At 39.9% G+C, this 12,730-nt stretch overlaps 1 protein-coding gene across 1 annotated transcript in view; it reads right to left on the bottom strand.

The window, feature by feature from the left end:
• Positions 1-12,730, bottom strand: part of ABCB7 (ATP binding cassette subfamily B member 7) — a 41,468-nt gene that overhangs the window by 23,845 nt on the left and 4,893 nt on the right. Inside the window, exons 2-4 of the mRNA XM_036401970.2 lie at positions 11,014-11,091; positions 9,424-9,510; positions 4,049-4,168 (exon numbers count right to left, since the gene is read on the bottom strand). Coding sequence (XP_036257863.1) covers positions 4,049-4,168; positions 9,424-9,510; positions 11,014-11,091 — 285 coding nt within the window. The remainder of the gene's footprint in view (positions 1-4,048; positions 4,169-9,423; positions 9,511-11,013; positions 11,092-12,730) is intronic.

Consider the following 12,730-nt stretch of genomic DNA (forward strand, 5'->3'; position numbering starts at 1 on the left):
GAAATCTCCATCCCTTGTGGAGGCAAGCCTGCTAAAGAAGCTCCAAAATGTGCTCCAGATGAGGGAAGAAGCACCTGCCTTCATGGCTTCTTCAAATTTAATGATGACCTGAACTACACTTTTTCCAGTAGGGAAAAAAACTCAAACCAATTTAAATACTTCTCACCTGAAACTCCTCCAAAAGCTACCAATTTCTAAAGGTTTATTGCAATTATCTAACTCCATCTGAGCCCCCAGAAAGAGCTCAAACACCAAGATCACAGCAACATGCTTCACTGATCAGCTGGATATCGTTATCTCCGCGTGCAGGCAGAATTTGCAATTCAAGCCTTGTGTCCTGCCTCCTCAGCCAACCATTCCTGGTCTGAAACTGATGGAATTAGCAGTCAGGAGAAATGCAGAGAGTCTGAAAGAATTCTTTAGCTCATGAATAACACATGCCTGCTCTGTGACCAGGAGGCCAAAACCCATTGCAGGCTGACAGAGGTGACAAGTGATTTTGTCATATTCATGTGTTTAATCCAGCTCCTCAGAAGCCTCAGCACTTTTCTCCTTGTGCCACAGAAGAAAAAGGGAAAAAACCAGAAAAGTAAGGAAGCATATTTGCTATACAATCACCAGTAGAGAAGCCAAAAAAAAGTGGGAAAACATGGAAAAAGAAAATGCAGCTATGCAGAAGCTGGGCAGGCTGAGCTATGTGTCTGAAAACACAGATTTTCCCTGTGTATTCCTCTCACCTGCCTTCCTCTTGCATCCTTCAGATCGTGTACACACATCTAGATAGGCTATAAATATTTAAGGTAAAAATTTAAAGTGTGTCATAATAATACAACACATCTTCCAAGGAAGAAAAGACCTCACTAGCCCTGGAGCAGACTTCATCCTGTCATAAAAAGCCATCCTAACAGCTCCCTTTGAAGGCTCACAATACCACTGGCAGTTATGTGGAGACAAAAAGGAACCAAAAATCACAATAATTTGTTCAATGACAGGCAACTGGGCCCCACAAAAGGAGTCAAGACAGATTGTAACTGCAGGCTCTTCAGTAACTGCACACAAACTGGCTTTTGTTTTGAAAGTGAATTTTACTGAACTGGAAGATTTAAAGAGACAAATTATTTCTCAAGCAGCAGCACAAGGAGAAATGAACTCCAGCTGTTTTGTGGGGAAGTAACCAAATTTAACTGGGGGTATATTCCTTCCATTTTTTTCCCCATAGCTGAGAATTTCATAACCTACCTGTCCTCTGTGATTCCTTGGAGTTTTCACAGAATAAAACTGAAGCCACCTTACAACCACTGTATTTTAACTGGAAATCTAAGGTTGTAAATTCATAAAACCTGAAAATCTTTTGTCAAACTCAGAAGGAATTGGCCACAGGGCTGACAGAAGTGTTTCTTTTGGGGGAAGGTGACTTGCAGCAGCCATCGTGACCATACAGTTCTCTATGCAAACCCCCTCAGAACGAGGGGCCTTTAGACAAAATCCACAATAAGGATGTAAATTCTTCAGACACAGAATTCACTTTGTTCCATAGTGAACAAAGGAATCAGGCCAGGACTGCAGTGAGGAGAAAAACACGCTGGTGTTCCTGTGCTGACACAATTATATAGCAGAAAAACTTTACCCAACAGCTTGTGTGGTCTGGGAGTGCATTGTAATTAACCTCACAAGCAAGCAGAACAAAGGGCTCCCAAATGGGATCGTGAGGACAGCACACACAATTCCACATGGGGCAGGAAAGACACAGGTAAAATACTTTGTACTGCATTTTCTCCAGGACAAAATGACCTTTGGTGGGCTCTGCAAGGGCAGCAGATGTTCAGGGCTCAAAGATGTGATGGACTCACTACAGCTCTGGAATAAACTATTGCACATCACTTGTGTCACACTGACACACACACACACACACTTAGAACGTGTAAAGTATGAAGCAATTCAAGAAAAGTTCTTCCCACAAAGGAAGAGTGAGCACAGCTCCTAAGATGAGGGGTAACTCCTCAATTTGCAGGTGTCCAGCACAGCTTTGCAATGACAGAACAAAACAAAGAACAGTAGCAAAGAACAGCTAGAAGACATCCATAACCTTTTTCACCTCTGCCAGTTATGATATTTATTTTCCATAGAGAGCTTGCTGTGTGTTTTCCCAATGAAATCCTTGTTTGCCCAAACAAACATTCTCACAAAACTCTTCTGCTTTAACCAGCATCTCCTAAAACCTGGGTAAAGCTCACCAGGTTTTCTGCTTTTCTTCTGAGAGTCTGCTCTGGACATCAGGGCTTCTGGGCTGCCTTGTACAAATATAAAGTGGAAAACTTAAAGAACACTTAAGAGATCCAAACATCAATTACTTCCCCAAAGAGTTAAATTATTTTCTGATGGGGGAAACATCTCTCTTCCCAGTAGAAATATAATAGCTCTTTTTTACACCAAATACAGAGCTATTTGCAAGAGTCTAGGTATCCTGGTCATCAATTTTGTTTTCTGAACACCCCAGAAAGCTGCTTGAAACATTAGTAAGACTTCTTAAAGGCAAGGTACAGTGCTGCCACATGCAGGATTAGAGGCTGGATTCACATTCTCCATCATACCCACAAAACATTACAAATGAGAGAATAGGGAAGTGGGGAGAAGAACAGAAAAAAATACTTCAAACATTAAAAAATTGCCTCAGATTATTATTAACATTACTAAAAAAGGTCTTTAAAAAGGAAGTGAGAATTATTTTCATTTCCACCTGGTAGATCCACATCACAAAACCTCAAGGCATCTGCATTTTGAGCATTTCCCCCAGAATTTTAAAATGCAGTGGAAAGCATTGCTGTGTGTTTTGCCAAGCACACAAAAAGGGGGGAAGCTCACTTGCACAGTGCAGCCATATTCTGCATGTCATCACCTGCATTATCAGCAGCATCCTGAACTGCAGCACAACCCAAGTATCTGCTGGAGACAGTACCAAGAGGTACCTGAGAGATAAAAACCTCTTGAGAAAGCTCTGTAGACCAGCTTCAGCTCACAGAAATGAGCACATTTCTCTCCCAAGCACTCCTCTTTTAACACCTACAGAGCTGAAATTTGTCTCTTCTCTCTTTTCATAACATGGCAATGGTGCTGAGTGCTAATATTAGCTTTATGTTTGGTTAAAATTGCTGTACTTAAAAGCAACCCAGCTGAGCTGTATGTCTCAATGGAATTCACAAAACTTCCTCTCAGTATTCTGCAATCAAATATTTCTTTTTTTTTTATTTAAAGCAAAAGGAAGCTAACATTTGCTCTTCTGAACTATTTTTACAAGGTTTGCCTAGAAATTGAATTCTATCCCCTTTTAATCTGCAGAAAACTTTGCATACCAAATTCTTTAAAAGAACAAATAAATACTAATGTTGTTGCAGGTAAGAATATAGATCCTTTCACATAATGAAATAAAAGTAAGAGCAATCTTCCATTTCATAATCAAAGACTACATGAAAATCATTTGAACAAAGCAGGGTTGTTAAATACAAAAGGTTGTTAAATACAAAAGGTTATACAGCTTCTCTCATATTAGGACACCAGAGGAGTCCCCAAAACAATTCATTCCTCTGTTATCTCACAGAGAAATATCAACAGACTGGAGCTCAAATCCCTTTCCACAGCACAGCAAGACCTGTGAATGGGCACCACCACATTGATCAGGTGCAGGGTTGAGAATGGGCACAGAGCCTTGAAGAATCCTGTCTGACAGCACCACACAAGGAGAGAAGAACAGCCTTTAACTCCCATTTCCTGTAATTGCTGAGGTAAATAATTAACCAGGAATTGAAAATCCTGGCCTAAACTAATGAGATCAAGGGAAACAAAAATTCTAGTTGTCATCATCACCCCTCTAAACACGCACATGGGTATTCCCTGCAGATATACTCAGTTCCAAAATCCCATTTCTCATATATGTTCCTGTGAAAAACCCAGATATCTTAATAGCACAAAAGCCTTTAAATAGCAGAAAAGCCAATGATTCCTTGTCCAGATGAAGAGCAGCTGTGGGAGTCCAGCAGGTATCTGCTCTTACCTTGGCACTGGCCAGGAAGCCCAGGGAAAGGGCGACCCTGGCGCGCAGGTCGGGCCGGTCCCGGGGCCACACGTAGGACAGCATGGCCCGGATGATCTTCCTGCCATCGATCTCCTTCAGCTGGGGGAGCAAACACAGCACTGCTGACACTTGGAAATACAAGAACTGCCAATGAGAATGTGCTTTAGACATTTACATCACTTGGGGATTTTATTGGATAGGAAATAGACACTTGGCAATGCCTGAGAGCAGGACTGCCTATAAAGCTAAAAACTTGAAATGTTCCTATCCATGGCATGCCATTAAAATGTTCCCTGTTCTCCAGAGGGCAAGCCTGGCTGGCTGCAACTGGATCACAGAGAAAGCCACAATTCCCCATCTCGAAATACTTCACAGAACAAACTAACTGACCCTTCTTTTTTACCTCCTCAAGATTGCTGTACAAAAGTAGTTCTTTTTTGGAAGATGTTTTAAAATAGCAGGAGAGAAATGCAAAAAAATTCACAAATTAACAAAATAACTAAGGCATGAAGGAAGCCTGAAAGGTCCACAATAAACAAAAATAGTTTGGAGAACGTTCCCTGCCATAATCAGGCTTCACAAGGCAGAAGATGTACATGGCCACGTGCTGGCATTTTGTCACCAAATGTCACTGCAAATGTATTGGAACATTACACAGGATAAGCACAATGCTCAATATCACTGAGCATTGTTTAAGGTTTGTTTTTGTGAGGGGATTCAGCAATATCTGCCACAGGTGGCCCTGGCTTGAACTCCTGGAGTTACATTGAGAAGTTGGAGAATTTGCACACATCTCATGCTCAAGTTTTTGCTCTCTAACAAAGTGTGCCAAAAACAACGTGAGAAAAACTTGTATTTGCAATAAACAGAACAAGATCTAGACACAGCCTCAAGTTTTGACCTTTAAATGATGCTATCAATTTTAACTGAATTCTTAAAATAGCTTCTCCTCCAAATCTCAAATTTTGCTCTTAGTAAGAGCACAATCCATTTAACAAGACAGCTTGAAAAACATTACTTTTTCTGTTTGTGTTTAAGTTTTGCTTTGGGATTATTTTTCTGTTGTTGGGTTTGGTTGCTGTATTTTTTTATTTTGTTGGGGTTTTTTTGCTGTATTATTTTCCAGATGGACAGATGTTTATCACTGACACTTCTGATAATCCCACTGAACTCCCAAACTAAATTAACTGCAGCCTAAACCACGTTTCTTAATTGAGAACAAGAGGATGTGCAGCAACACAGAGCCCAAGTATCAACAACTCATTTTTCTGTGCTGGCTACACTGGGGTTAACTTGAGAGACACAAGGGTTATTCAGATAACCCTCTTAGGAGAGAAAGGAGGGCAGCAAGGGCAGCTAATCTCCCCATTTCAGGCAATATTTTGTAGTGGAAAGGAGGGAGGGAAACAAAAGGTTAGTGCACACCTTTCAAAGATGACTCTTGTGACACAAGTCAGTAGGAAGGGGGAGCATTATAATAAATCTTACTGTTTGAGGATAAACCAAATTAGAAAAGAAATTCTCTGTTAAGGTCTGGGGTGAATAAGCAAGAAAGGAGAGGTCTGTCAAAAGGTAAAATTGCTGAGGCAACCAGGGAAGCCAATCCTATAAAGGTAAGCTCTTAAAAGCACCAGGAAATTCATCTCCGTTTTTCTAGTCACAGCTTCAAGCAAAACCAAGGCATTTTGTCACCAAATGTCACTGCAAATGTATTGGAACATTACACAGGATAAGCACATTTCAAAGTACTTGTAAAAATGGCTATATGGAAGATTTGTCAGTGGAGAGAGGATGCAAAAGTGCCTCTGTTGTGTCCTACCCACTTAAAAGCTGGAGATATCTGCTGCAGCATACACATGAATCTTTCCATTTGAGCCGAGGATATGCATAAAAAGCAGTTCAAACATGTGGAAAATATCTTTGATCACCACTTAGAGGTTAAAAGGAAGTTAAAAAAAATTGGTACCACATTAACACAAAAGATACAAAAGTGCAATCAGAGCAGTTCTAATTATATGTTGCTATTGGCTAGGCAGACTTTGCACAGAAAACCTATTAAAAGGAACAAAATATATTGGCTGCAAACAAGGAATCTATTTCCTTTTTTCATGGCTCTGAAGGGTGACAGAAGCAAATCCATTTAGAAAAAAGTCAGGAGGCAGCCACTCACTTGCCAAAGGCCTTGCAAAGGAACAAGAAGAAATATCAAAGGGTGCAAAATGCACAGCATATTACATCAAAGTTTACCATGAAATAAATCTTACTGTTGTACAGAAACATGAGTTAAAAAATTGTTTAAACATGCAAGTGGCAACATTAAGAATTCAAATGAGCAAGCTGTTCAATGGACTCAGGCCCTTTTTTGATTCTCTGAGGTACATAAAAAGGTTAAGAGATGAATTTATTTCATCTCCTTTTAAATGGTAGGAATGTTTTGCATTTTCTTTACAGGTCTATTTCTACAGGAATGGAAGGAATGGAAGGAAAAATATTATAAATCTAATACAGCAGGGAGCAAAGGAGGAAAGCCTTTTCCTCTTCTTGCATGCAGCATGGTTTTAAAACACTCTGTGCAATACTGAAGGTTATTTGCAAAAGAATGACCATGGACCAACTCCCTGCCCCTTCTACCCATCCCATCCAGGTTCTGGACCTTTTAAAATACCTAAAGAGGGGGGGAAAACAAAGAAAGCCCTAATTCCTCTTCACCATCTGCATGGTTATTGAGCACTGCAAGGCATGCACTGGGCTGACCCTGTCACTTGGTGGATAAAGGCTGTGCCAGGATGATGAGCTGTCAGAAGTGGGGTACAACAAGAAAGTGGTAGTTTGACTTGAATTTAAGCTGTCACTGCTGATGAAGAGAGAAAGACACAATTCTGGCTCCCTGTGTGCTCTCTCAGGCAGCTCTATCATCCCTTTCATTGCACCAGCACAAGTTTCTCCCCCTGCACGAGGTTATTCTCCCAACCAGCACCAAAAAATCCCCCAAAGCTGGTAAAGATCAGTTCTGATCTCAGTACTCAGCACAGCAGCCACTGCTGTAAGCAACAGTTAATTTGGAATTTTAAAAAGTGTAAGTTTCTTTAGCAGTTCCAGGTGAGATGAGGTCATGTGCCCTTCACTCTGGGCTCATCTTGAGGGTTCAGTTCTGTCCCTGCAGAATCTGCTCCAAAAGGGGCAATTTCAAATGTAACTCCCAAAGTCAGAATGAACAGCCTGGTGTGTCCCTGGAACAGGGAAAGGTGTAATGGAGCTGACAGATACCTCACCTGCACTTCTCTAGAAGTAGAATCCTAGGGGAAAAATGCAGTAAATGGGGTGCCAGTGTTTTTACCCACTGAATACAAGTGCAAGCACACATGAGATACAGAACTGCACTTGGAGCAGCAGAGCATTTCCTTCCCTTTTGCTGAGAAACTCCAACATGACCCTGTTTTTTTCCACTCCTCACACATTTCACCTCTTCCACAGCTGGTCCTTGCTGCTTTCTCCTGGACAGCTGGTATTTGTTTGGTTAGACAACAGCCTTAACTGACCATGTCCTGTATTAACCACGTTTCAGCTGCATTTATTGGAATAAAGAAGTTAAGAGATTGATTTACACAGGAATAGCTGCAAGTGGAGGCTGAAGGGAGAATGCCAATAGAATTTTACACTGCCAGCAAATGAAAAAAATATCATCTGGCATCCAAATTTTTGGATAACATACTGCTAATGAGTTTTAGCACCAAGGAACATTCCACATCCTTTAAGGTTATTTGTGTTGTGGTAAACAGAACCTTCCATTTCTTTTCTGACCAGAGAAAACCCTGGAATTTAAAAATGTGAAACAGAGAAGGAGACTCAGGTTTGAAGTCTGTTTTGCCCAGGAAATCTCTGAAAAGAGCTTACACCTGTTGCAAGGAGGGTCTTAAAATGAGTCTGAAGTTCACATTACATGCAGAGCCCTGGTAGCACTGACTGGAAACAGGCAATTATTTTGTTTCCCCCTGTGCTTCATGCAGAAAAGATTACAGATGTTTACTAAAACAAGCTGACTACACCTCAGATTATGAAATTCCCTCTCACTATAAAAAATACACCTCTCCTGACTCCTGCCTGTAGCACAAACAGGTCTGGATTCAATGAAGGGACAACTCTCAGATGAAAACTTGCAAGAAAATCCTAAATTGAACTCTTCAATTTCTTTACAACTGAGGCTCAGAACAGTTAAACCAGCAGAGCAGCCCTGGAAGACCTGGATTCTGAAACTGAAAATTGTTTGTCATCAATGTGGGCTTCATGAATTTTAGGGAGGATCCACCCAAGTTTGAACAAGTTATAACCATTCAGACAGAATGATTCTGCAAATACACAAAGCATCAGAAATAAGTGTGCCCAGGAAATGAGAAGATGGAAGTTCTGTACACTCAAGAGCTTTGATTTGGCAATTTTAATCACACAGTTGATACTGTCCTGTTTTAACCAAAAGTTTGCCTCATTTTCTGATTGTAATCATTTGGTCTAATAAAAGATCCTGCTTCTCCTCATATACCATCATCATTACATTAATGTGCTTCCTGAATAGAAATACAGTCAAAATATACCAGATGTATTCCCATTAATTCCAAGTAAAAATAAACAGAATTTAATTGCTTCTCTCCCCTCCCTTTTCAAGTGTGATTTTACCAACTGATGCAATAACCCAGGAGCCGATTCCCACTATCCTGTCTGCCAAGTCACAGGCAAATATCAGTCACAAACAAGATCAACAGACTAGTGAATGACAGGGAAACATTTTCCATCAAAAGAATCTAATCCAGGGCAATTTCAAGGCAGTGTGTAACAGTAAAATGGGATTTTTAATAAAATAAATAAAGCCCTTCAACACCATAATCACAAACATTTGGTGATTTAAGGGCTAGCAAGTCTACATTGACAATGTAACAGTATTATTTAATATAATACTGTTAATTATATTAATATTTATATATCTATATATATTATATAGATATATTATCTATATATATTATATATATCTATATATATTATATATATCTATATATATCTATATATCTATCTATACCTATATATATCTATCTATATCTATATCTATCTATATCTATATATCTATCTATATCTATATATCTATCTATATCTATATATCTATCTATATCTATATATCTATCTATATCTATATATATCTATATCTATATATATCTATATCTATCTATATATAAATATTTATATATCTACCAAGAAAATTTTGGACAAATTTGTTGCTTGAGGTCTTCAGTTTTTAGGTTTAGTTGTTTTGGGGAAGCTGATAGCATTTTGTATTTAAAAAGCAATACCAAGTGAGCAAGTTTTACCCCTTCCTTTGGATCTGTGTGAAGCCCTCCACCAGCATGGCCATGCCAACACATCCTCTTCTCCATCAGCTGCCACCTGGGCAAGATCTGTGTGAAAATGAAAAGTCAATTTGCAAGAACCTCAGGAAACAGGCACATAAAAGCCAGCAGAAAGAAGAACTACTGGCTTGTTTTACCTCCTTCATTGTCCAACAGTTTAAACTTGTTTTAATAAAAGATCTCACCTCCCTCTAAAAACCTTGCCCTGCTTAAGAAAACAAGAATAAAAAAGAGATATAATAATCCAAGAGCAAAGAGCATGTTCCAAGCAGCCAGGAGGGAAAGAGAACAGACCCTTAAATATTGAAAATGAACTGAACATAGAAAAACCTTGAGGTTTTGGAGGATGACCATACTCAGGCACATTAATATGTGAAGTGGAACACATAGAAGCAATAATTCTCTCTCCATGTATGTAAGAGTAACTGTACTTGAGGGCAGAAAAACCAGATGAATCTGCTTCACCCTTGTGCTTCCTCCCAGGATGGGAATGGGAACATGTTATCCCATTGCAGAGCTCCTGCCCCTGCCCACAGGGGCAGCTGGGGAAAGAACCTGCCTGTTAAAAACAAATGCTCACTTCTTCTCTCAGCACGTAGCCAAGATACCCTGGAGAAATGTTCTGAATTTATTTATGCATGTGGATGTACTAAATAACAACAACTCACTACCACCAGGCATTTTTCCAAGTTCAAAGTGCCTGCCACAAACAATGGACCTGTTAAAGCTTTTCAAAAAAGAATCTGCTTTTTGTTCAAAGATTTGCTACATGTTGACAATTTCTAGGTTCAAGTTCTGTAAAAGCTCATTAGCAATATTATTTTATGTATGTTGGTTGATAGCAGACCCCAGGGTTTCCCAAATCCAAATGTCACTTTTCACATTTTAAAGCAAAGCATCAAAAAAGCCCAGTCTAAGTAGATTTCATGCTTTGAAGTCACAATGACCCTCAAAAGATTTAGCTACTTAAGTCAGTTATGAGTGGTTATTATTTTATAATTAAAAACAAAACAAAACAAAAAGAAAAGCAAGACAAACACATTTCTCAGCTTCATTCAAACAAGTGTGTTACTCAGAAATGTGTCAATTCTTCCACAAACAGGAAAAATTGCATCTGCCCTGTGCTTGCACTGGTTTTAAGGCAAGCAGATCTCACAGGAGTAAGGGCCTGACATCCTGGCACTCAGTGATGAGAATATTCTACAACCTAAGCTGAATTTTGCAGGAATAAAGCCCTACATATTGAAGGAAAACTCAGAGTTTCCTCTTTGGGTATTTTCTGTGCTTAATAAATGAATCTAAATATCACCACAAAACCCCACACTTTTAAGGCCTCTTTTTTGAAGTTATTGGGTTACCATTAGTTTGCAGAGATTCAAAAAGATTTCTAGGGGCAGAAACATGAGTTGCCATTTAACTTCAGAACTGTAAATTGTGAAATTAAAAAAAAAAGAATAAAGTAACAGCAGTCTAAACTGAAAGATGCTCCAAAGGCTTAAGTTCCTCATGACCTGCAAGTTGGAAGAACAACAATTTACAATTTACACCCACCTCTGAATGCTCCAATAATGGTCTTGAATAATTTCCTCCCAGACTGTGCCATGATCCTTGCCTGCAGATTGGTGGAATCTACAGAATAAAACAGGAAGAAAAAAGAAAAAAAAAAAAGAAATGAAAACAGAGTCATGCAGAACATGCACTTCATATTCAGAGAATATTCATCTAGTTTATGTAAACAAGCACAACATGAAAAGAAGGCAGATGGCTTTGTTTTTTAACAACTGACCACAGAAAAAGAAAATTGGTGGGGAGCAGCTGTAAAATAAATTACATTCACAAATCAGAACTGCTCAGTAACAATGAACTGAATTTCCCTTCCCTGAGTCCCCACTCTCATCAGACTTTGTTTCTTCTGTACAACAAAAGCCCAGCTTTCCCTTTCTTCTCATTTTAATTTTCTCCCAGGTTGTCTTCTGAATTCTCTCAAATAGTCTTTTGTCCTGTTTTTCATTAAGAAATGTTATTTTTCTGCTTACAGCTTCTGCCATTCCCAACTGCTCTCAGCTCAGCTTGTCTCCAGAAGGCAAATCCAAGCTGCAGCCTTTGCCTGGCAAGCACTGGCACTGGGAGAAGTGGAGCAGGGCTGGCAGCAAGTTCTTGCTTATCAGGACACAATAAATGCAATATTCCCAGACCCTGCAATGCACCTCAACCTGCAATACACAGCTGGCACCAGCTGCACCACGTCCCACACGGTACCTTGCCAAGCAATCCACATTTTTATGTTATAAAGGCCCAGAAGAGTTGAAAAGGAGCGTTTGTTTTCCTCAGAGGGAGTGGCTGGCAGTGCTTCCCCATGGCAAAACACAGGGACCTCTCCTGGTCAGCACTGGGGGTGCACATCAGCCCTGACACTCAGTGCCCCATTTCTGTGGGATCTCAGCACATCATTCCTGATGTCCAGAGATGCCAGGAGAACCCTTGGGGGTCTCGAAAATCCTGGAATGTTGCCAAGAGTGTCTGGTGGCTTGATTTTGATCCATCCGCAGAAATAACAAGAGTTTGAGGACAAGAGAATCACTTTAGAGTAAAAGGTGTAAAATAGGACACATTTAGAAAGTGAAATATAGATTTTAAGGTTTTGGGTACAGGGGGTTATGGAGACAAGATGGAGGGATCAGGGCGTGTCTCGTCCTTCTTCTTTCTTCTTCTTGTCCTCCATCTCCTGTGGTGATGTTGGCACTTGGGGATTGGTTTATGGTGAAGGTGCACTTGCTAACATGGGTGAAAAGCATTGGGAAATAAAGGTAAATATCAGTGTACGTAGATATTAGTATAAAAAGACATGACCGCCCCGTGGGTGGTCAGAGAGTGCCTGTGACTGCTTGCAGATCAGACCTCTGTTGGGCAGACAGAAAATTTTGTAGATAAGAAATAATAAACAATCCGAAGACTGAAAAGCTGAAGAGTCCAGACTCGTCCTTTGAAACGCGTGCCACCCAAGAACCACCCTACCCGTGTCGGGCAGAGACAGACAGACAGACCCGACACATTTCCACTGCTCTGTGACAGAATTAACCTCACTCTGTATAACAATCACACCAAGAGAACAGAGCCAAGAGCTGCTCACCAGCCCATGGCAAAGGACAAACAGTAAAAAAAGAAAAAAAAAAGAAAAAAAGGGACTTGATCATAAAAAAGGTAATTTTAACCTTGACAAAGAGCAGCACCATTGTATATTTTATACTTGCCTTAAACATCCTTTTCT

This window comes from Molothrus ater, chromosome 14, assembly GCF_012460135.2.
Source record: "Molothrus ater isolate BHLD 08-10-18 breed brown headed cowbird chromosome 14, BPBGC_Mater_1.1, whole genome shotgun sequence".
Lineage (NCBI taxonomy): Eukaryota > Metazoa > Chordata > Aves > Passeriformes > Icteridae > Molothrus > Molothrus ater.